Below are 25,176 nucleotides of genomic sequence, written 5' to 3'. Positions count from 1 at the left end.
GATCCACACATCCTCTTCCCTTCCTGAAACGACTCTGCTCCTCCATCACCACCTCATTCGTTCTTTCTCTCACTCTCTTAATCAAGACTCTTCCGTACAGACAACAAACTGATACCTCTCGAATTGCTACATTCATACTTATCACCTTTACCCTTATACAATGGCACCACACATGTACTACACTAATCAACAGGAACCACACCACTTAAAAAGCATACATTCAACAAGCGTACTAACTAGTCAATCATAGCTGTGCCACCTTTTTTCAGGCATTCAGCAGTACAACCATCCAACCCAGGTGCCTTTCCCCCTTTCATTTCTTTCACTGCCTCTTGCACCTCCCATGTTTCTACAGGCTTCAAATTTAAATCACCCAACACGGGCATTTTCTCCATACCATCGATCGCTTCGACTCTCACTTCTCTCCCATTCTCCACATTTAGCAACTCCTCAAAATACTCTGCCCATCTCGTCCTGACTGCACTACCGCTAACCAGCAATCTGCCCATCCTTATTTTTCACTTTCTCTTCCTTTCCAGACTCAGTTTCTTACACTTTTCACTTCTTTCCAGAACACTTTTCTCCTTTCCTCAAAGTTCACTCCCGTCTTTCGACATCATTCATCACTTGCTTTCCTTTTCGCTGATTCCACTGCCGCTTTTACCAATCTTTTCTTCACTTTATATCTTTCATACGCATCGCCACTCTTATCTTGCAGCCACTCCTCAAAGGCACGTCTCTTTTCTGTCACAGCCTGATTCCTCATCATTCCACCATTCACTTCTTTTCCTAATACCTCGACCAACTTTTCTCATTCCACACACTTCTTTTGCACTCAACACTGCCTCTTTAAACCACTTCCATTCAATTTCCACACTCTCCATTTCTCTTCAACTAATTCGTTCATGCTCTTCCCTTATCCTCTCTTTAAACTCCCTTTCCTTTTCTGCCTTATTCAACTCTGACATTTTCACCTCTTCCCTCACACTCTTCTTATAACTCGCCCTCCACGATCTATTCTCAGTTTTCCTTGCACATAAAAATGATCAGACATACCACTCATTTCACCTCTGTAAACATGCACATCCAACAATCTACTTAACATCCCTTTCCTAACCACTACATATCAGGAAGAAATGAGAGTGGGAAGAAATTGATTGAGTTATGTGTGGAAAATTAGTTGGTGATTGGAAATTCATTGTTTAAAAAGAGGGACGTGAATAAGTAAACCTGCCAAAGGTCATAGCATTTTTAAAACTCTTTAAAACTCTTTTCCGTGTAGGCTTAAATACAATGAAAAAACTTGGCTATATTTAAAAAAAAAAAAGGAAAACAAAACAAAAATATGAACACCGGAAATACAGTACTCCACTGCCATGAAATGGTTCATTCCATTTGATTTCTAACACTGTTCTCCTTTTGCTTGCGGCAAAGCGACAGAGTCTCTGGAAGCTCTGGTGCAATTACAGTGAGAGTATGTTATTATGGAATCCCAAGAGTGCTATATTAAATTCACATATAAGAGACCCCCTAAAGCTGCTTTAAAAAAGCCACATACTAAACTAAATTCAAAATAATAATCAGGAACGTACCAAAACATCACTAATTATTATGTACATGATGAAGATTGTATCCAAGTCAGATCAAGACGCTTCCCTTGATACTAGTAACCATAAAAAACAGCACTATTGTTTCATGTGGGTGAGAAAACCCCAACCAAAAAAACTTGCCTGTTCAGCGCCCTGGGTTATTCCTGGACGCTGGCTATTTCAGCTGAAAATGAAAATCTCCATTCTGATCCCTGGAGTTAATAAAGATTAATAAATTGATGAAAAGCTAAAAATAAAACATTTTGAAATCATTTACTGTACCTTCAGCGGCGCTTGAATGGCAGACACTTGTACACCATTTTCGTATTTTGCAATCATTTTCTTCTACGACTCAATAGTTGTTGTCTCCGTTTTCCACTTTACCTCCCCCTTATCACTTAGTTTCTTTGGACACATATTACTGTGGGCAGAAAAAGTAAATAAAACCAACTAAATCATAATAAAATGAGATATTATCCCTCTCAAACGCGCTGATAGACTGAACAAGTAGAAGAAATTGAGCAGCATCACCATCTACTATCAAGAAGTGAAATTCTTAGCATATCTTATCAAGGTTTTGGGTTCCGACCCACCAGTTAAGAAACACTGCTCTAAAGCCATGTAAATGTTCACATCATCAAATTAAGGTCTTAATCCAAATTTTCTAATTGCCATGGTTGGGTAAGTCCCATCATTTTCTAGATACTCACGCATCTATAGCAGGGTTCAGGAACCTTTTTGACTCAAAGAGCCATAAAAGTAAAACTATTTATTATGGTAAAGAGCCAAACCATATATTGTGGGACAAAATTCAACAAAACCTCTAAACCCATTCTCCAGACAAAAGCTTATTCTTCAGCACATTGTATCTCACTGTGTGACTTTTGATAATTTGATCAAATGTATGAAATAAGAATAATGCCAGAGCCTGTGTTGCAAATGTCAGCACATATACCACTTTAAACCGCTCTCCCTCCTATAATTAGGATTGCTGAGCCTCATTCCGACCTTTTTTTCTTATGTTTTTTAATATATAAACAATGGTTTCAAAACTAGGTGCAAGCAGTTATTTTGTAAAAACGTCACAAAATTCTGCAAAGGAGAATACCAAAATATTTACCTTCGGTACAGACGGCCCAGAGCAAGAGACAGGAGTGCTTGCGCGCTTTGCATAGCTCCACCCATCCCAGCTGCTCACCCAATCAAACTGCTCTAGGTGCTCTTCTGGTGTTTTGGCATATTTACCGTTTGATTTTCAACAGTGAACATGGATTATTGAATAGGCTTCCATATAAAGATTTCTTAGCGATATACAGGCAAAACGATTTTTTTTTTTTTTTTGGTGTAACATCTTGACTGTAAACTGTGCCGAACTAACAATAACGACACTTTTGGTTTGACTTTGCTTGCACTGCCAAAGGCTACAGTCATTCAAATCAAGAACTCCTGAGGAATAGTTCAATTTTATCAATTTTGTGTCTTAGCCATATGTACTCATGAGAAGAGCCACAGGTTCCCGACCCCTGATCTATACCAATCTGCTCTCATAACATTTTGGTCCATTCTTCCAGCCTTCTCCATAGTTCGGTGATTGTAGTGGGTTTCTTGACAAGAACTTTGTCGCCAAGCATTTTCTAGAGGTTCTCTATTGGGTTGAGATCAGGACTCTGGGCAGGCCATGCCATTGTTTTCACCTTCAAAGAAATTATTTACCCGTTTTGCTGTGTGACATGGAACATTGTGCATGAAGACTGGAGGCAGATTGGCCGATGAACGCAAGTAAGGAACCATGTGCTGTTGAAGAAGGCTCTGATACACATTTGAATTCACTCAGCCATGTAGCTGTACTGGAGTCCCGACTCTTGATGCAGAGAATAAGCCCCAAACCATGACACTTCCTCCTCCACCTTCCACTGACTTTTTTACACTTTGAGTTTAGTCTTTTTCCAATGTGTCGCCAAACATAATGCTTCTCTTCAGACCCAAATCAATTAAATTTACCTTAATCACTGAGTGAACTCTGACCACTTTTCATCTGTCCAAACAACATGCTTGTCAGCAAATCTCTGTCTGGCTTTAAGATGTTTTATTTTTTTTTTTGCTAATGAGAGGTTTGGTCACTGCAGTGTAGTTCTAAAGTCCTAATGCTCTTAAACAACGATATACTGTATAGATAAACAGAGCCTTACCATGTTCAGCACTGAACTGGGGAGCAATTCCAGTTGCAGTGCGGAAACGATTACCCATCCACATCCTCCGCAGTGAACTGTCCTCTCTTGCGTTTGTCTTCAGTGGATGACCAGCTTTCTTGGGCGACTTGAATGAGTTTGTAGTTTTGTAAAGATTCAATATCTTTGAAATCTCAGATTTAGAATGATCAACTTGTTTTGCTATGGCTGATAGGGTAATCCCTTTTGTTTTAATTCAGACAACCTGCTGACAGAGAATTTCTGTCTCTTTAGAGCGGCCCACCATCTTGCAGTTAGAATGACAGAGATTAAGTGGGAGGCACTATTAAGTGTCCTCTAATTTTGATCAATGCATCCTTTCTATTTTGTGAATAAGTGTTGTAGTATCTTGATATAGACACAAAATGTCCTTAAACAGCAGTAAAAAAGCCATTTTATAATTATTATTTTTTTTTTACAAATTGTTCACTAATTTTGATCTCCAGTGTGTGTGTGTGTGTGTGTTTGTGTGTGTGTATATATAAAACACACACACACACACGTCAAAAGTTTCGATACACAAGTGGAGAACATAATGTCATGGCTCTCGAGTTTCCTCGACAACTCTGATTCTTCTCTGATAGAGTGGAACAGATTATTCTTTGTCACAAAAAACATTCTTGAGGTTTGGTTCTTTTATGACTTTAATTTGGGTTAACAGAAAGAGTGATCAAATCTGCTATACATACAGCATCGCTAATAATTGGTAACATGTCCCATGGCCATTTTCACTTTAATTAGGGGCTTTTGGTAGCCATCCACAAGCTTCTGATTGAATCTTTGACCACTCCTCTTGACAGAATTAATGCATTTCAGTTAAATTTGATGGCTTTCTGACAAGGACTTATTTCTTCAGCATTGTCCACAAGTTCTCAAAAGGGTTTAACCTAAATTTTAGCCTGATTTAGCCATTCCATTACCACTTTTGATGTGTGTTTGGGGTCATTGTCCTGTTGGAACACCCAACTGCGCATAAGACCAAATCTTCAAGCAGATGATTTTAGATTATCTTGAAGAATTTGAAGGTAATCCTCCTTCTTCATTATCCCATTTACTCTCTGTAAAGCACCAGTTCCATTGGTATCAAAACAACCCCACAGCATAATACTACCACCACCATGCTCAATGGTAGGCATGGTGTACCTTGGGTTAAAGGCCTCACCTTTTCTCCTCCAAACATATTGCTGGGCATTGTGGCCAAATAGCTCGATTTTTGTTTCGTCTGACTACAAAACTATCTTTGTCCAAGTCAAGACAAATCCAAGTCCAATAAAAAATATGTAGTGCGCAGTGTCTGGTGCTTTGAAACAAGACAAATATGCAATGCGTTGAAATGATACAGGATATATTTTTCCTCACATACTGGCAGTAATAATCACATAAAACAAAAGAGGTGCATGGAATAAAATACATTTACAGTGGAACGCCAACTGATTGCTGCAACCAGTGCACAAACACTAGTGTACATGGCTTAAAGCTGCACGTCACGTGGAAGGAATACAGTGTCACCGATACAGTCAAGGGGTCCGTCAAATAAAAATATCTTTAAGTCTCTGACTAGAAGGCACAACAAGGACTTTAGTTAAAGTAACACGAAAAAAATCTGAAATACGTGACACCACACTCTTAGTGAAATTCATTTCTTCAGTCATAATCTTTGGGTATAAATTGCTACACGGTGTGCTAGCACAAGTGCTAATGTGAGAAGCAAGACTTTTGGGAGGGCTGGTGCTTGTTTATCACATTTGATGTTTTGAAAAAACAAAACACGTTCAGTGCCATTGACGGAAATAGATGTCTAACCTCCATTTTTTATATAGGTCTCAAAATGGATAGTCAAGTCTCCATTTTGTCCACTAAACACGCAGAGACGGTCTCTTGTGTACCCACCGCCGCCCCCGCTGCCACTTTGGGAAATTGCACTAAGCTTAGGGGCAGTCTGTGGCCATCGGGAATGGTCGGTATCCCCAGACTGGCTAGAAGGTTTTGGAGGCGAGCAGCTTTGCTCACCAGATGCTGCTTCTCCAGCTCCAAGGAAGAAACCTGCTCTTTAAGTTTGCTCTCCAACTGCACCAAAGTCGCCACTCGGCTCTCCAGGCTGCAAACTCGGGCGTGCGACACCTGGACGGGAGGTAAAGTCGTCAGTCCACGGTTGCAAAGTGGTTACTGTGTGCATTACCGCTAATATGAGTGCTGAAATGTTGAAATGCTTTTCATCCATAAAGAGATTTTACTTTGAAACATTGCACAAGAGTTGCATTGAAGAAGGATAAATAATCTTAATATTTTTATACTCATTTTTCCAATACTAACAATGGTAATACATATATATGAACAGAGAAGAAAATAAGTATTTGAACACCCAGCTATTTTGCTATTTCTCCCATTTAGAAATCATGGAGGGGTCTGAAATTTTCATCCTAGGTGCATGTCCACTGTGAGAGATCAACTAAAAAAAAAATCCAGAAACCACAACGCATGATCATTTTAACGATTTATTTGTGTGATATAGCTGCAAATACATATTTGAACACCTGTGAAAACGAATGTTAATATTTGGTACAGTAGCCTTTGTTTGCTATTACAGAGGTCCAACGTTACCTGTAGTCTTTCAACCGAATTGCACACACAGCAGGAGGGATCTTGGCCAATTCGTCTACACGGATCTTCTCTAGATGAGTAAGGTTTCTGAGCTGTCGCTGGGAAACACGGAGTTATGAGCTTCCTCCAAAGATTTTCAATTGGGTTCAAGTCTAGAGACTGGCTGGGCCATGATAGAACCTCGATATGCTTCTTACGGAGCCACTCATTGGTTTTCCTGGCTGTGTGCTTCAGGTCGTTGTCGTGTTGGAAGACCCAGCCACCAGACCCTTCTTCAATGCTCTGACTGAAGAAAGGAGGTTGTTCCGCAAAATCTCCCAATACACGGCCCCAGTCATCCTCTCTTTAATGCAGTGCACTCGTCCTGTCCCATGTGCAGAAAAACATCCCCAACGCATGATGCTACCACCCCCATGCTTCACAGTAGGGATGGTGTTCTTCAGATTGTACTTTTTATTCTTCCTCCACACACGCTTAGTGGAATTATGACCAAGAATTTCTATTTGGGTCTCATCTGACCACAAACCTTTCTCCTATGACTCCTCTGTATCATCTAAATGGTCATATGCAAACTTAAGTCGGGCCTTGATATGTGCTGGTTTAAGCAGGGGAACCTTTCGTGCCACGCATGATTTCAAACCATGACGTCTTAGTGTATTACCAACAGTAACCTAGGAAACTGTGGTCCCCAGCTCTTTTCAGGTCATTGACCAACTCCTGTCATGTAGTTCCGGGCTGATTTCTAACCTTTCTTAGAATTATCGAGACCCCAGGAGGTGATATCTTGCATGGGGCTCCACTCTGAGATTGACCGTCATGTTTAGCTTCTTCATATTTCTAATGATTGCTCCAACAGTGGACCTTTTTTCACAAAGCTGCTTGACAATTTCTCCGGAGCCTTTTCCAGCCTTGTGGAGGTGTACAATTTTGTCTTTGATGTCTTTGGACAGCTTTTTGGTCTTTACCATGTTAATAGTTAAAGTCTTACTGATTGTATGGGGTGGAGAGGTGTCATTATGCAGCTAAAGGACCTCAAATAGGTGCATCTGCTTCAGAATGATACATGGAATCCAGGTGGACTTCTAATGGGCGGACTATCAGGTCTTTCAGGGTCAGAATTCTAGATGATACACAGGTGTTTACTTATTTGTAGCTGTATCACACAAAAATATCATGCATTGTAAATTCTGGATTGTTTTACTTGAGTATTAGCCAAAAGATGGCGGCGCGCGCGAGTGCAGCGGCTTCAGGCTCTCCAGTTCGTCTTTTCTTTTTTAGTGTTCTTTTATCCCTCATATTTTCCCTTCGACCCCTTTCACGACTACAATAACATCCACAACATCCCGAGGGATATACAGAGACCACCAGGATCTCCCTGGGTGATCTGCCTGTCCGACAAGGACGGAGATGGCGGAGGGAGCAAAGGTAAAAGCGAGACTGCCTGGTCGGGCCTAGGCTAAGAAGGCTACCACACCCAGACCAGCGCTTCCGAGCATGTTCCTGACCAATGCCAGATCCATCGCCACCAACAGCTTCGTCCGAAATTGCAGTATTTTTGTCATCACAGAGGCTTAGCTTCCCCGACGCCGCAGTCCAACTAGCAGGACGCACGCAACACCGGCACGACCGAGATGCAGACTCCAGTAAAAACAGGGGTGGGGGACTATGCACTGCAATAACAGCCGAATCATTGACACACACTGCTCACTCGACAGCATTATCTCCAGACAGAAGAGCAGTTTCAGCGACAGACTGCTGTCACCGTCTTGTACTACGGACAGACTGAAGAGATCTTTTCTTCCTCATGCCATGAGGCTCTTTAACTCTACCCGGCAGAGTAAAACCCCACATTAAACCACACCACCTACATTGCATATTACCGAATTTTATTGCAATATGTATTCTGTGTAGCACTATTTAGATATTCTATATAACACGCTACAGTGGGCATTTGCACGTCACACTGGATATTTGTATATTGTATTCTTTTTGCTTTATTATTGTATTGTTCTCAGCACAGGGATGCTGCTGGAAATGTGAATTTCCCTTCGGGGATGAATAAAGTATCTATCTATCTATCTATCTATCTAGAGTTTCTAGCAGTATCGTGTAGACCAGGGGTGTCAAACTCATTTTAACTCGGGGGCCACCGGATAGAACAAACAGTCTGTCAAGGGCCGGACTAGTAGATTAAAGAGAAAGAAAAAGAGTAATGCAGAAGAAATACAGAAAAAATAAGAGAAAGAGGGAGGGAAAAGGAGAGAGGGTGGGACAAAGAAAGAAAAAGAAATAAAAGATAAAAAGTCGTGAGAGAGGGGGAAAAGAAAGCGAGAGGAAGAAAGAAATACAAAGAGAAACAGAAAGACAGAAGGAGAGAAAAGAGGAAAGAAAGCGCGAAGGGTATGAAGAAAGAGAAAAGAGAGAAAAGGAGAAGAGGACGTTAGAGCAAAAGAGGTTAAAAGACACACAGAGAGAAAAAGACAAAGAGCAGCAAAGGAAGAGAAAAAGAGAGACACAGAGAGTGATAGAGACAAAGACAGTGGGAGAAAAGGGGCGGGAGAGAGAGAGAGGTCGAAAAAGGGAACGAAAGAGGGTGAGGAAGAAAGAGAAAAATGGAAAGAAGGAGAAGTGTAAATTAGAGAGAGAAAATAGAAAGAGCAAGACAGAAAAAAAGAGATAGAGAGAAATAAATACAATGTACGAGGCACCTGGCTTTGGCAACATCAAGTTGACATATTTCAACCTGCAGCTTGTTTTTCTCTTGCGCTTCTCTGAGTGTTGTCTCGCGGGCCGCATTCAATTCCTTAGTGGGCCTGATCTGGCCCGCGGGCCGCCTGTTTGATACCTGTGGTGAAGACCCTTCTATCTACCGAGAGAGCTAACTGTGGTCATTGTGATTGCTGTTTACGTTCCACCGGATGCTAACGTTAGCATAGCGCTAAATCTCCTGCCCGCTGTTATCAATAAACAGCAGCTTGCACACCCCGACGGAGCTTTTATCGTCGCCGGCGACTTTAATCAGGCATCCTTAAGGACTGTACTTCCTAAATTTATTCAATACGTGGACTGAGCAACCAGGGGGAAAAAACACTGGACCGTGTGTACAGTAACATCAAACATGCGTACAGAGCTTCCCCTCTTCCCCCCACCTAGTTGGATCCGGCGATCTCTGTCTGTCCCTCACCCCCCTCATACACCACCCTCCGGGAAAACAAAGCCTGCAACAAGGACAATACAAACATCTTCTTTGTTCCTTTATCTTCTTTGTTTTCTTTTATCCTCGCTGTAAAATGTGAACTGGAGTGCCACGTCCAATTACGTTGTCACAATATGTTCAACCCATTTTGTAACAATGACAATAAAGGTATATTCTATTCTATTCTAAAAGGTAACTTGCATTTTTATTGAGTATTATCTCAAGTTAAAACTGTTCTGTGCATCATTGTACATGGGAGAGTTTGAAACAACATTTTGTATGTCATGTACATCTGAAAAATTGACAACTAAAATCGACTTTGATTCTTCAAAAGAGTAAAATAATTTGGAATGATGCTGTAATTGCCCTGATTTTGGCTGCCCTGCACTGGCTCCCTGTCAGTTTAAGATGTGATTTTAAGGTTCTGCTAGTATTATATAAAATTATGGATGGACTTGCCCCCTTGCCCTGTTTGGCTGAGGCTGCATCGGCTCACTACAGTATAACTGTACGGGTCAGGTGTATCGACATTTCGTTCATTGTGCATGGTTACAAAGAATGACAATAAAAGTAAATTTTATTCTATTCTTCTTGATTTCTGATGAATCCAGACTGCATGACTTTTTAAAATCTTTTTTTAATAACATTACAGAAAATAAAGAACTTTATTTCAATTTCTCTGAGACGGTCCTGTGCAGACTTGTGATTTAGTACTTAATTGACTTGTAGACAGTACAGTACAGTAATCCCTCGGTTATCGCGGTTAATGGGGACCAAAACCAGCCGCGAAAAGTGAAAATCCGCGAAGTAGCGACGCCCCTTCAAAAATGGTTAAAAAAAAAAAACAATTTTTTTGTTAATAAATTATTATTTTTTTTAGACCCGTTTAATGGGGACCAAAACCACCCGCGAAAAGTGAAAATCTGCAAAGTAGCGACGGCCCTTCAAAAATGCTTAAAAAAAAAAATATATATATTATTTTTTAGACCCGTGAAGCTCAACCTGCGAACGTGGAACCGTGAGGTAGCGAGGTCCCACTGTATATCATTTTGTTGTTGTTAGCGTTAGCTTTGTTAAATGCAAAGATATTCACATGGCTTGGTTAATGCTTTCTGATCTAAATCACTACCATCTTAAGTGTCCACTGAATGTTGTAAAAAAAAATAAAAAAATAAAAATAAAGATAGATAGATACTTTATTCATCCCCGTAGGGAAATTCACACTTCCAGCAGATGTAATAAATTAAAAAATCCTACCAAATACCCTAAATATTATTTAAAGTCAAGTCATGTTTATTTGTATTGCCCTTATTTAAAATGAGTCTCAAATGGCTGCACAGCCCACAGATTATTGCAAACAACAGACTATTATTACACCATCCCCTGATCTAAAACCCACATGAGAGCATGGAAAAACAAAAATCTGAACATGAGGAAAATTGAATAAACCTTAAGAAGGGACCACACATGAGGTATTCACCCTTTCAGGATTACCAGGCAACATCCATTGCAATAACAAATAATACACAGATATTGTAAACATGAAAAACAGGTCATTCATATGCTATAGAATAGAAGTGTGTTCTAAGCTTAGATTTAAACAGTTGCAGATCGAAGCTCAGGGGGAAGAGCATTCAACAGCACGCGCTCTCGAACAAAAACATAGTTAAAAAAAAAAAGTTGGTTCAAGTGTGGGACTGGAGCTATTTTTTGTTTTTATTCGGCCAATTGTTTGGTTGATTAATTGGTAAATCAAATGAAAGAAGTACATACATTAAAATACATTCAAAAAAAAAAAAAAAAATCACCCTTGTCACAAAAATCCAATTTTCTGAGAGTCCCGTCCGTATAGGAAAATAACTCGTTTTTCTAAACTTTTGAAAATGAGTCAGTTTTCTTTGTTGAGTGCATATTACAGACCTGCAGTTCCTCGAGAAGATCGAGGTTCTGCTGCTTGAGGCTCTGGTTAGTCCTCTCCAGCTGCACGGCCCGCTGTTGTTGGTTAATGGTTGGGGGTGTGTCAAGAAGTTCATCCTGCAGAACGTGGTACTCCACCTCATAGGCCTGAAGCTGCTTGGACAAGTCCATCTCGCAAACCTAAAAACAAACAATTAAATCTGAGTAGGAGGTAAGAAAAAAAAATCAACCCCGACCCGCAGGTATTAAAGACAGATTCAACCTTGAGCAGGACCAATTCACTTGAATTGCTGGACCCAGCCCGTCACAAACCCAATATTTCACTTGTGAGGACTCGGGAGCAGGAGATGTGATCTGTGATAACAAACTAAAGCCTGTTTTTTGGTAACTGAATCTAAAAAACTATACCGCTTTTATATTATATATATATATATATATATATATAGGGGCAAAAACGCAAAACAGAAGACCCTTTATGAAGACAGAGAAGATTGGGCCAGAATTTCCCCCGCCCGGACGCGGTTTATCGGGGCCCCCATCTGAAGCCAGGCCTGGTGGCCTTTGCTCACGGGGTCCGGCCGGGCACAGCCCGAAGGGACTACGTGGGTCCCTCTTCCCATGGGCTCACCACCTGGGGAGGGGTCCTTGACGCAAGGACCCCATGCTACAGAAACTGGCTTTTGGGACATGGAACGTTACCTCTCTGGCAGGGAAGGAGCCCGAGTTGGTGTGCGAGGTTGAGAAGTTCCGACTAGATATAGTCGGACTCACCTCCACACATGGCTTGGGCTCTGGTACCAGTCCTCTCGAGAGGGGTTGGACTCTCTTCCACTCTGGAGTTGCCCGTGGTGAGAGGCAGAGCCGGTGTGGGCATATTAGTTTCTCCACGGCTCAGCGCCTGTACGTTGGGGTTCACCCCGGTAGACGAGAGGGTAGCCTCCCTCCACCTTCGGGTGGGGGGACGGGTCCTGACTGTTGTTTGTGCTTATGCACCAAATAGCAGTTCAGAGTACCCACCCTTCTTGGAGTCCTTGGAGGGTGTGCTGGAGAGCACGCCCCCTGGGAACTCCCTCGTACTGCTGGAAGATTTCAAATGCTCACGAGGGCAATGACAGTGAGACCTGGAGGGGTGTGATTGGGGAGAACGGCCCCCGTGACCTACACCCGAGTTGTGTATCGTTATTGGACTTCTGTGCCCGTCATGGTTTGTCCATAACGAACAACATGTTCAGACATAAGGGTGTCCATATATGCACTTGGCACCAGGACACCCGAGGCCGTAGTTCGATGATTGACTTTGTCGTCGTTTCGTCGGGCCTGCGGCCGCATGTTTTGGGCACTCTGGTAAAGAGAGGGGCGGAGCTGTCAACTGATCACCACCTGGTGGTGAGTTGGCTCCGATGGTGGTGGAAGATGCCGGTCCGTCCCGGCAGACCCAAGCGTGTTGTGAGGGTCTGTTGGGAACGGCTGGCGGAATCTCCTGTCAGAAGAAGTTTCAATTCACACATTCGGCAGAACTTTGCTCATGTTCCAAGGGAGGCGGGGGACATTGAGTCCAAGTGGACCATGTTCCGCGCCTCTATTGTCGAGGCGGCTGATCGGAGCTGTGGCCGTAAGGTAGTCGGTGCCTGCCACGGCGGCAACCATCAGACCAGTTGGTGGTCACCGTCGGTGAGGTATGTCGTCAAGCTAAAGGAAGTCTTATTCGGGCCTTCCTGGCCTGTGGGAAGCAGTTGGCAGGTATCGGCTGGTCAAGCGGAATGCGGCTTTGGCGATTGCCGAGGCAAAAACTCGGGTATGGGAGGAGTTTGGTGAGGCCATGGAATGCGACTTCCGAACAGCTTTGAGAAAATTCTGGTCCACCATTTGGCGTCTTAGGGGGGGAAGCGGTGTGCCATCGACACTGTATAGTGGCCGTGATCTCCAGCTCTCACTGGAGCGATTCGCAGCCGAGTGTGAAGCGGCCGTGAGGAGGATCAGCACCTCCAAATCCAAGACCATGCTACTCAGCCAGAATAGGGTGGCATGCCCCCTTCCGGGTTGGGGATGAGATCTTGCCCCAAGTGGAGGAGTTCAAGTATCTTGAGGTCTTGTTCACGAGTGAGGGCAGGATGTAACGGGAGATCCACAGACGGGTCGGTGCAGCGTCTGCCGTCATTCGGACCCTGTACCGGTCCGTCGTGGTGAAGAGGGAATTTAGCCAAAAGGCAAAAATCTCGATCTACTGGTCGATCTACGTTCCTACCCTCACCTATGGTCATGAACTGTGGGTTATGACCGAAAGAACACGATCCCGGATACAAGTGGCTGAAAGAGTTTCCTTCGCAGGGTGTCTGGGTTCTCCCTTAGAGAGAAGGTGAGAAGCTCAGTGACACGGGAGGGACTCTGTAGAGCCACTGCTCCTTCGCATTGAGTGGAGCCAGTTGAGGTGGCTTGGGCATCTGATAAGGATGCCTCCTGAACACCTCCCTTGTTCCCGGCATGTCCCACCGGCAGCAGGCCCCGGGGGCGACCCAGGACACGCTGGAGAGAATATGTCTCTAGGCTGGCCTGGGAACGCCTCGGGATCCCCTCGGATGAGTTGGAGGAGGTGGCTGGGACGTCTGGGCTTCCGTTTTAAGGCTGCTGCCCCCGCGACCCGACCCCGGATAAGCGGAAGACAATGGATGGATGGATGGATAGATGTATTTTTATTTCATTAAAAAATGCTTAAGTAAAATAAAAAAATTAAATAGATTGGAAAAGTTAATACCTAAGCAGATTTATAATTTGGCACCGGCAACTTTTTAAAACTTTTTACAGGAACATTGTTCGAAAATAAGGTCAAATTGAAAAAAAGTGATGGTTAAGAGACAAATATTTTTATATGATTGTAACAATCCCTGCGACTGGCGGCCTACTGCCCGAAGATAGTTTGGATGGGCTCCAGCACCCCTGTGCCCCCACTGAGGATAAGCGGTGCAAATAATGGATGGATGGATAGTAACATTAATATACTATACAGATATACAATTTAATTCATTCAAAAAATGTTTTGTGTATTTTTTCATTTTACAGAAAAAAGGTTAAAAAAATAATGTAAGGAAATATACCCTATTTTTTGCTCATTTTAAGTCCCTTTTTTGCAGAGTAATTTGATCTTTTTTTCTTTTTTTTTTTTAAACGAAAAAATAAAGGATTTATAGAACCGTAAAAACAATGTCAGCTATTTGGGTTTGTGGTCATTCGAAAAAATATTGCTTTGTAAATTATAGACATTTATAAAAAAATTAAAGTGGCCCTTGTATCCTCCATTTTTATGTGTGTAACCCCCAGATATAAAAAACTTACTTTCTAAACAGAGCATAGGTGAATTTGAGTCACAAGTAAGGGTACCTATAGTCATCATAACATGAGCAGCTGGTACCGGAGACAAATTACCTGCAAATGACTCACTTGCTTTAAATTATAAGTCCATGCATACTTCCGGAGCTGCCTGATGACACGTTTGAGTCACACAAAAGTGCAAATTACCAGCATGCTAGGTATTAGTCAAAATAATGACACAAGGAAGAAAAGGCAGGGGCAGAAGGCTCACGCCACGTCACTCATTCAAGTCTTTCAGAGTTTAACGCTAAGGATCTAAGTGTTCTTCTCGCTTTCTTTATCACTAAAGCCAAAGCAGGAGACAAAATTATCTCCACCCATCACCGCAAGCTTAAAAAGGTGTCTTTCATCTTTTATGGTGATGCAATGTTGCTGGCAAGAAATTTGACATTGCACCTGTGAATTGAACCACGGGGTGTTCAAGCAAAAAATGCACACAGTAGAAGCTGATTAGAAGTAGTTGAAAAGACAATTAAGGCATTGAATTGGCACAAGACATCTTAGGACTAACTCGTGACCACATTGATGCAGTCATGTCAGATTCTTAGATCTTTTGCCAGTGATGAGAGGCAATCCAACTGGGAGAGTATTTTTCATGAATATCAGATTATTTATCACAGCTCATCTTTTCCCCTTTTCCCTAATTTGTATGATTGGCAAAAAAATTACACTGCAGGATTGCAGAAAAACGTTTCAAAGTTAGCAGGAAAATTAATATATATAGTTCTTTAACCCTTAACGTTCCTGTAAAATTTGCCAAAAATCCCAATCCAAGACATACCCAAAAATAAATGCTGTTTTGGAAAAAACTCCAGAACAGCATTGTTTTTGTTTCGTCTCCCACACTCAAATAATCACTGAATCCTCTACAAACATTGAGTAATCAGAGTTGAAAAACACAAAGTTATTTTTTTCTCGCATGGATTTTTTTTGCAACCAAAAGTCATATTATTTGCCATATCATTCTTTTTAGAAGTTCATTGGCTAACCAATACGTCAATCATCATTTGAAATGCTTACTACTAGTTTTCGTGAATCTCGTTTCAGAGTGATGGTGATGGTTCTGTGATAAGTACATTTGGTACAAATGGTTATCATAGCTTGAATCCCTAAGGTTTAAGCTTTCCAATGATATGTGACATGACCAATTCAGTGACTGGTGACCTTTTCCAGACACATATTTGCTTTTCAAAAGCCTTAAGGGGTTGAGTATGTAATGAAACTCGTAAGGACTGGGGAGAAGGAGATGTGACTTATGATAACAAATTAAAGTCTGTCTTTTGAGATAAAAGACAAAATATTTAACATTTGCGCTTTTAGATTTCTGTGTCTGCAGGGGTTACATAAATTGACAATTTGCCATTTTACAAAAGGTAAAGGTCATTTTGACGAGTTTAAAATTGGGTGATTAACTGCAGCTGTACGTTCTTAAGAATCTAGCGTGGCACTTTAAGAGAGGCAGAGAGAAGTAGAAGAACAAATGACCAGTAGATATCATTTTCCTTGAAAAAGCAGCGAGAAAAAAGCCTGGGCCAACCCAAACGTAATGATTGACATTTTGGGCCTGTTCTTTAAGTATGTGATGAAATTGTCACCAATAAATAATTGTAAAACCAGTAGTTTTATTTAAGCTTAATGTCATTTGATTGCTGATTCATCAATTGAAATCATTAATTGACAAGGATGTAATGTTCATTACCACTGCACTGCAAAACGTTTTATTTTGCAGGCAATCGTAAAATTTAGAGACTTACAAACTTGTTACTGTTAAAATAAAAGCATTGAAGAGTAAAATCATCTTACCTTGTGTTTACTATTCTGTGTACAGTAATGCTAATAGTGATTCACCCTGGTCAATCCTGGAAGGGAGATTACCACATGTGAGGTCCTTTCTCAAGGTATCACTTTTTTCCTCACACTGAGGTTTTGAGTTGTTCCTTGCCCCGCATGCTGGTTTAAGATCAGGTAATTGTGCAATTGTGTAATTGTAATCCTGTGCAGTCCTTTGAGACATTTTTGTGATTAAGGGCTGTATAAATAAATGTGACTTGACTTAATTAAAGTTCTCTCATATAACAGATGATACGCATACTTTTTCATTAGTTTCTGAATTATTTTCTGATCTTGATAAAAAAAAATTAAAAAAAAATAAAGATCCAAACTGCAAAATATATGTTGATTGTTGTTTTTAAATTGGGTCATTGCTTTTTAAGATTTATTTTGCATAAATTAGTTTTGCATCTTGGTTAATGAATTAAAATAACCCAAAAACAATACGAACACTTTCAAATCCATGCCTGGCCAGGAGTTGAACTGACAACTGCCCACAAGCTAGATATCACTGTACCACCGAACAGGTTTTATTATCATAACAAAATTAAAACAAAAAGCACGAAAATTTTTGTATAATAGTTATCTGTATTGTCATTTTTTTATGTTCAACGGACAGATTATCTAGACCTAGATACAGCAGAGCCTTTCTATCCTTTTCTCCTGCTCTGCTCTCCTAACATTAGTGCAGACTAAATAAAGGCGGCTTTGCTAAATCCTGAGTCATGACATGCATGTGAGTCAAGACCCCCTAATAATATTGAGATTTTAAAAAGAGATCGTGAAAAAGTGTACTCATGTTCTTGTGGATACTATTAGCTCTTATCATAACCTTAGTTCATCAATCAAGAATGTGTTTGTGCTTGAGAGAGAGAGCATAAAATGGCTGAGTGATTAGTTATTACCATAACATTAGTCCTTTAATCTGGCTCTAAAACTGAAGTGAGCTCAGTTGAAATTTCCATGTACTTTTTGTTTTAAGTTAATTTAAGTCATGTTGGTTGTATTGACATGTTTGTTTACTTATTGTAAAAACATCAGGGAGCTATTTATAAGAGTTGCTGCAAAGCCTAATTTTATTTCCTGCACTGTTAGTTTTTTTAAGTTAAAGTATTAGTCATGTTAGTTGTGTTGAAATTCTAATTTATTTACTGGTAAAAGGTTTTGCAGAGCTATTGAAGTATTTTACTTTATAGCAACCATTTTTGATTCCTTTTGCATTAGAAAAAAATTCTTGCGCCAATTTTTAAACTTTTTCAGCAAGCTTTTTATTACTAATAATCCATATTGGCCCTGAGAACACCTCATTGGTCGATCCTTAAAAAAAGACATAGCTATTATGAGCAGATACACTTAAAGTTTGTTTGTTATTTTTGTTTTAACAAGTTGAATTTCCCAAAAGAACCCACTCATCAGTGTCAACACATCTCGGCACGAGATCAGCTTTTGGCCCTCGAGTGACTTCCTGGCTCCGGGCGTAAAGGCAGAACTACGACCGCACCCAGACTTACTAGAAAGAAGTAAGGTGTGCTTGTTTACGTGATGATACTAAAGGACCGCCACTTTTGTGATATTTATGACCTACTTGAGATCCTTTACATTTTCGGCCAAAGACAGTTATGCACAAAGCCGGCTGTCCACGGATGGGTGGAAGAGGCTTTGAGGCTGCAGCAAATTCTAACAGGCCTGGGCGAGAAGGAATTAAGATGAAGCGCAGCCGAGTGACTACACCAAGAGCTCGCACTTGAAAGTTGAGCTAGCGCTGTCAACATGGCAGTTGCTTTTCACACAAACCAGGGGTTTTAAAGTCAAGGCTCATAGGACATTTGCGGCCCTGCACATAGAATGTAAGAATGTTGGTTTGAGTTTGTTAGGATGCCATGCTTATTAGTAAATACTAGGCTCAAAATTCCCATATTAATGTTTGAAAACGATGCAAGTCTGTTCTCTAGCTACAACCAGGTTTGACCCGTGGTAGTGCGTCAGAGGTAAGATCTTAACCCCAAGCCTGAGTCTTATGCTACATTCCAAAGAGGTAAGTCGGATTTCTCAGACTCTGACGGTACCCTAAAGTGTTTCAAGCGAATGTAAACAGCAAAGATGGCTGATCGCGAAAAGTTCTTTATTTTGCTTGTTAAGACACTTTGACCTCCAGCAAGCCTGCCTTCTCGCAAGTGCTCTGATTGTGGAGAAGAAAACAGCGGCAGAGGTCAATAGCACACTGATGAATATATTTTCTATAAACGTGTAAGTTATGTATTACCATTCACCGTGCCATTTTGTCGAGTGAAGTTAGATAGAAGCAACTCGATCAAGTTGGGCTACGTATTATTTCTCTGACTTTGCGACTATGACTTTTCACCTCGAGTGTCATTTTAGTGATATTTTGCTGGTTGGTGGCTTAAAAACTCCCACTTCCCACTTTTGTGGAATGCAGCATTAGTACAACCCTCATTTCGCCTCGGGTATGGCCTAAAATGTTAATCATTACATTTGGGTCGGGACTAGCTACTCTCTCGCTGACTTAAAAATAAAGACATAAATGTTTATCAAAATGTAAAATAAAATGATGTAAGGATACTAAACTTAAACATTTTCTTTGTTTTTTTATTGTTCCCCCCAATCTATGCTTTAGTCAGTGTCTGAAATAACGTCTGGCCGGACGCCCGTGGTGTGCATCTTTAACGTCTGGCGTACAACTTTTTTTTCTTTTTTTTTTTTTAAAAAACAAACGTTTGCTCTATTCCGATTTCGAAATATTTGTTCGGTTTGTACACATCGGTTTGTTTGGCCAATCAGAAGCCTGCATCAAATAACTTCGTCCCTCCGGACTTTCCCGAGCCTTATTAGGTCATGCATTTGCATATCATTTTCCAAAGTAGGGGCACAGAGAACACAAGAAAAATCAATAAGTGGTTGGGAATCAAGCCAAAACCTCAGCCCCAGAAGAAAGATTCAAAAGAAGCTAACAAAATTTATGACGCTACTAAAATTAAAAGTACATTAAAAGCATCGTGGAAAGAGGAGTTCAGGTGGCTTGCAGCAGATGACGCAACGCAAACATTGCATGAATGAAGATGAGTAAATACAGGTACATACAGATGGCAGATGGAAAACAGTGATGTCATATACATGCAATGAATGTTATAAGTAGATTGATAATAAACCTAATTTTAAAGAGTTATTCTGTTATATATTGTGATGATCAATCTTTAATACTTTGCAACAACGGGTTTTTTGCAATTAGTCGTCTTATTGTGTTTCAAATTGTGAAAAAAGGGGGCAGGCATCTTTATGGCTGGGCAGGCAGCTTTTTGTACTGAGTTTCAGACACTGCTTTAGCTCTTGCAAAGTCATTCAAATAACTCCCGTCTATGTCTATTATCCACCAGTCATTGTTTTTCTTTGTCTCTCTCATCCTCTCTCTCTCTCGAAGAGCGCACTAGATTCTCACAGACATACTGCTGCTGTGGTTTATGACTCCGTTTTCAACTCGTCAAAATGAAGGATGGCCTTCTGTCAAACCACAGAATATGTTAATGATGGAAATTTGTTAGTTAATGTAACCTCCGCAGACACAGAAATGTAAAAGATTTGAATGTTTTTTAAGTATTGTTTAACTTAGATTTCATTACAAAAGAGAGGCTTTAATTTGTTATCCAGAAATGACCTCTCCTCCTCCCGAATCCCCACAAATAAAATATGAAATTTCGTGTTTGCTTCGGGCTGCAAATGAAGTTTATTGGTCGTGCTAAGATCTGGTCGGGCTTTAATACCTGCAAGCATGGGTCGAGTCGGGCTGGATTTTTTTTAGACCTAACCTTACCTCGACAGTGCATACGCATCACAGACTATACATTTCAACATGTAAGCTGATTCCATCAAGCCTTTTTTCTTCTATGTAATCACAAGGATTTGTCTTAGCTAAATGGAAAGTGGATGCACCTTTCATGTAACTTTCAGTGAGTTTCTACATTTGAGCCAACAAGGCTTTGTTAGAAGTTAGATGTCGCTAAACAAATTCCTAACTACTATATAATTCATCAATGACAAAGTCGAGAAATGATGAAAGGCTTGGGCAGTGGCTTTCATCGGTCTCACCTGATTGATGGTTTTCTCCATCTGCACCAAGCCCAATTTGGGCAGTGTGGTCTTGATAAAGTCCACAATGGACTCCAGGCTGTCGTGTTGCAAAATTAGAGGCTTGTGACTCCCCAGGAGACTCAAGCCGACCTTGAAGATGACCTCTGGCCCCTGGAGGAACAACATATCTGACAAAAGGGGAGAGAACACTTAATTTCAATTGGAGGCAAAGGAATTTGTACCCAAACACAAGGTTCATACAACTTTTTCAGGCCCAATTTAAGCAATTTTCAAGCATTTTCCGGGCCAATTTTTCAATTCGTCCAGTACCTTTAAAGGAAGATATCCAACATCATTTTTTTTGTTTGACCTTGATGATTAAAACAGAGTTGCTTTCTTTCTACTAGCACCTACTTGTGCCTTTCTGAGCTGTTTCTATATCTGAAGAGCCATCGTTTTGTGTCAATGGGCTGCTATAAACTGACATGAATTCTGCCTTTCTGCTTCAACAATGCACACTCAGCTTGGCTACACACTTGATTACAAACACAGAAAGGGCTCTACAGTTGTTAGGTAATAATTGAGTTCATAATGGAAGACAAAAAAAATAAAATAATGTATGTATAAAAATCACGGGGAGGTTTCCTCCGGGCACTCTGGTTTCCTCCCACGTTCCAAAAACATGCATTTCAGGTGAATTGGCCGGTCCAAATTGTCCCTAGGTGTGAATGAGCGAATGAGTTGTCTGTCCCTGTGTGCCCTGCGATTGGCTGGCAACCAGTTCAGGGTGTCCCCTGCCCACTGCCCGGAGATGGCTGGGATGGGCTCCAGCGCCCCCGCGACCCTAATGAGGATAAGCGGTACGGCTAATGAGATGAGATGTATAAAAAGCAAAAAAACGAGCCAAATTTAGCCTCAATTTAATGATATTGATTGCTCTGAAGCAAAGTGTATTCAATTTTTTAATATAAGAGATTGCTGAACTTTTGCTTTCTGTTTTTCTTATTTTCATTTATTTTTGTGTGTTTTTCAGCATACTTGGGTCTAAATTGGTTGAAATAGAATTGCAAATAGTTGTTGATTTTTTTGGCATTTTATGATTTATTAATAGCACTGAAAAGTTAATATCTTAAATGTTTTGTTCTCTTGCTTTTTCAGGAATTTTGCCTTGAAATTTTACTTTAAATCTGCTCAGGGTTTAAAAAGCTATAATTGTTTCGTATTTTGCACATTTTATTTGTTGCTCATTGAATATTTTAATATATATTTCATGTATTTTGCAGGGATCCCTGGCAAAGCATATTAAATTTTAATTACTAAAAAAATTGGTGCATTATGTTTGAATATAATGGATGAAAAAAAAAATATTAAAAAGAAAAATTGAGCCCGGCAAAAAGAGCCGGTTTTCTAAATAGGGCTATCCTCTTTGAGCGGCCAGCAGGGACAGTGCTTCACATGATAATGCCATAATGAAAAGCAATCAGATCAGGCGTGTTGGTGTTATTTCCACACACTTGTTTATATATCTTTATTTAGTACGTTGTCGATAGAGCCAGACGACCAATGGCAATGGCAACAATTTCGAGCATTTTGAAGCCAGTCACCCAAAATCCTAAACAAGAAAACACAAAATCGAACTTTAAACGTTTTCAAGGACTTCAAGCACCTGTACAAACCCCCCAAACAATAAATTGCTTAAACTACTCATTGACGTCAACCAAAGATGAAATCTTGTGGCCAGGGAAGGTGTGTGAATACATGCTTTGAATGTATGAGGGTGTGGTGAGAGTTATATGAGAACATACAACCATTTAAAAGAAATGGGAGTGGAGCCATCGGACCCAATATACAAAACCAACACACACACGATGTCACGCTGCGATGAGCTCTAGGAGACACTGAGTCTCGTTCAGTAACTCAGCACCTTGTGCGAAATTGGGCGTGAAAAAATGGAGATGAAGTAACTAGGGAAAGTACAGAAATTGCACGGGAGTTTGGGTGTGACCGCAGCATAAACATGCATAATAAATGTGAAGAAAATAGCAGGTTGCAAATGACCCAAAACGGAACGATTAAATAGTTTGTTGACTTGGTATTGATTCAGTATGTTGTAACCTCTAATTTCTGATTTCTCATCTCTTGACCAAGATGGCAAAGACCACTCTGCATTAAGGATCGACCGATTTTGGTTTTTCAAGGCCGATACCGATGACTAGGATTACGAGGAAGCATAGAACAGATATTTGGAAGAAATATTAATTTGCTGTAAAGGAGTAAAAATTGCCATAAGACATTTTTAATGATGCAAAAATAAAGAAAGAATATTAGTTATAAATTCAAATGAAACTAATAGATCTCAGAAACCCTTTACAGTAAATAAATTAAAATTTCAAAACATGATTAATATTTCACCTAAAGCAAAAATCAACAATACAGTAAATAAAATTAGTCTTAGCAGGAACTCATAAAAAGGTTAAAAAAAAACTTAAATAGCGCTCTAAAACGTTTTACAGTAAATAAATAAAAATGTCAATTTCAACAACATGACTTAAATTAACCTAAAACAAAAGGTGCATTGAAATTTCAACAGAGCTAGCGAAGAAGTGTGGGCACTCCTGTTTGAAAGCCAGATTGACAAACTCATGTAATGATAACAGGCCTTCAACTTTAGAGTGCTTTTTATGCTCTCAATCACAAAGATACACACGCTTGATTGATATATTAGCCCTTATCATAACACGAGTTCTTCAGTCTTCACTTAGAACTTGCTTCCCTAAAACAAGTTAAATACACTCTTTAAGTCATCACTTAATCACAAACATGCTTTTAATCCACGGCCTTTTTAAAATCTCAATATTATCAGCGGTCTAGATACACAGGCATGTCAAGACTCAGGAGTTAGCGGATTACTCCATGCTTACGTTAGTTAGTCTTCCTGCTTCAAAGACTCTGCCCCTGGTCGCTTTTTCTATCAGCAGGCGCGGGGCGAATAGGGTCTCAGAATTAGGGAGGGAAGAAAGAGACTTGGCTGCATCTGGGCCTAAATAATCAGCCCGTTGGATAAATAACAAGAACAATATTGATAGAATATCTGTCAAATTCACAAATATCGGTGCCGATAATAGGCCCGCCCGATGAATGGTTGACCTACACTCCACATGAGAAGAAATATAAAACAAGCTTACCGAAGACTCTAGCAACAAAGCCGAGGGGGAAGTGGGAGGCGAAGGCGGTAAGGAACCATGGCGTGGCGTACAGGCTGGGCCCGATCTCCTGTTCCTCCAGGTGGCTGTAGAGATCCCGGTGATAATCGTGGAGCAGACGGGACAACTGGTACATCTGAATCTTGGAAGAAATACACAAGAAATAAAGTTTGAAAATTATTCCGTAGCTTTGCAATCTTAATTTTGGTAAAACTATTAATCATCTATAAGTATATGAATGAATATTTTTTTACTAGCAATTGTTTTATTTTGCTTGTAGTTAACTTGGTGAATCTCATATGTTATTATTTCTTCATTTGTGCCAACAATGAACAGTTATAAACCCATCATTCAAATATATTACGAGCTTTTATAGAATGATAGAAAGCCTTATTTATTCAGATTTTTCGTCTCCAAGTGTAAAAAATGAGATTATTTGAAGGTTGTTAACATTTACACACCTTCTAGTGGCTAATTACCAACTAGCAATAATTGTGCAGTATCATTTGTACATTTGAGGGTCCGTAGTCAGCGCAAACAAACCACTGCGGGAATTACGCAAGCAACCAGACATGGGGACTTGAGACTTAGTGACTTGGACTCGAGTCGACTCGAGTCGCTGTTTTTATGACTTGTGACTTGACTTGGACTTGGCAATCTAAGACTCGGGACTTGACTTGTGACTTGACTTGCCCAAGAAAAAAATACTTGGGACTTACTTGGGACTTGAAGGTGAAGACTTGAGACTTACTTGAGACTTGCACATGTGTGACTTGGTCCCATGTCTGCAAGCAACTAAGCACAAATTGAGTAAGCATGGTGCGGTATATGGGGGAAAAGCACAACGAATATTGCTAGTCGGAAGTTGCTAATGTTATGGCATTATTTTGGCTCTTGCACATAACGGGTGTGGCTTGACACTTACGCTAGCGACGAAAACATTAGCGTCATCCAGTTAATCCACTTTATGAACTCATATACTGCCAGCCTTGCCATTTGGACCTTGATATTGATAGCCAACTATGGCAGCCTAGGCAAATAGATCTTTGACGTCCATGACTGTCAATGGCAGCTGATGAGTTTGTCGTGTTTTTGATATGGACACCTGCAAAGGAAATTTTATGTTTTGACTATTATACCTTATTGTTGTTCTTTGTTTTGAT

At 40.5% G+C, this 25,176-nt stretch overlaps 1 protein-coding gene across 4 annotated transcripts in view; it reads right to left on the bottom strand.

The window, feature by feature from the left end:
• Positions 1–5,141: 5,141 nt before the first annotated feature.
• Positions 5,142–25,176, bottom strand: part of tbc1d1 (TBC1 (tre-2/USP6, BUB2, cdc16) domain family, member 1) — an 84,483-nt gene continuing 64,448 nt past the window's right edge. For all 4 annotated transcript variants that reach the window (XM_088342755.1, XM_088342753.1, XM_088342752.1 and 1 more), the window contains 4 exons: positions 23,996–24,155; positions 20,829–20,998; positions 11,535–11,711; positions 5,142–5,938 (listed from right to left, as the gene is read on the bottom strand). In XM_088342755.1, the coding sequence (XP_088198881.1) occupies positions 5,654–5,938; positions 11,535–11,711; positions 20,829–20,998; positions 23,996–24,155 (792 nt within the window). In that variant the 3' untranslated portion in view covers positions 5,142–5,653. The remainder of the gene's footprint in view (positions 5,939–11,534; positions 11,712–20,828; positions 20,999–23,995; positions 24,156–25,176) is intronic.

Source organism: Urocampus carinirostris, chromosome 8 (assembly GCF_059441175.1).
Source record: "Urocampus carinirostris isolate Australia breed hairy pipefish chromosome 8, RoL_Ucar_1.0, whole genome shotgun sequence".
Taxonomy (NCBI): domain Eukaryota; kingdom Metazoa; phylum Chordata; class Actinopteri; order Syngnathiformes; family Syngnathidae; genus Urocampus; species Urocampus carinirostris.
This window is presented reverse-complemented; position numbering and strand designations above follow the sequence as displayed.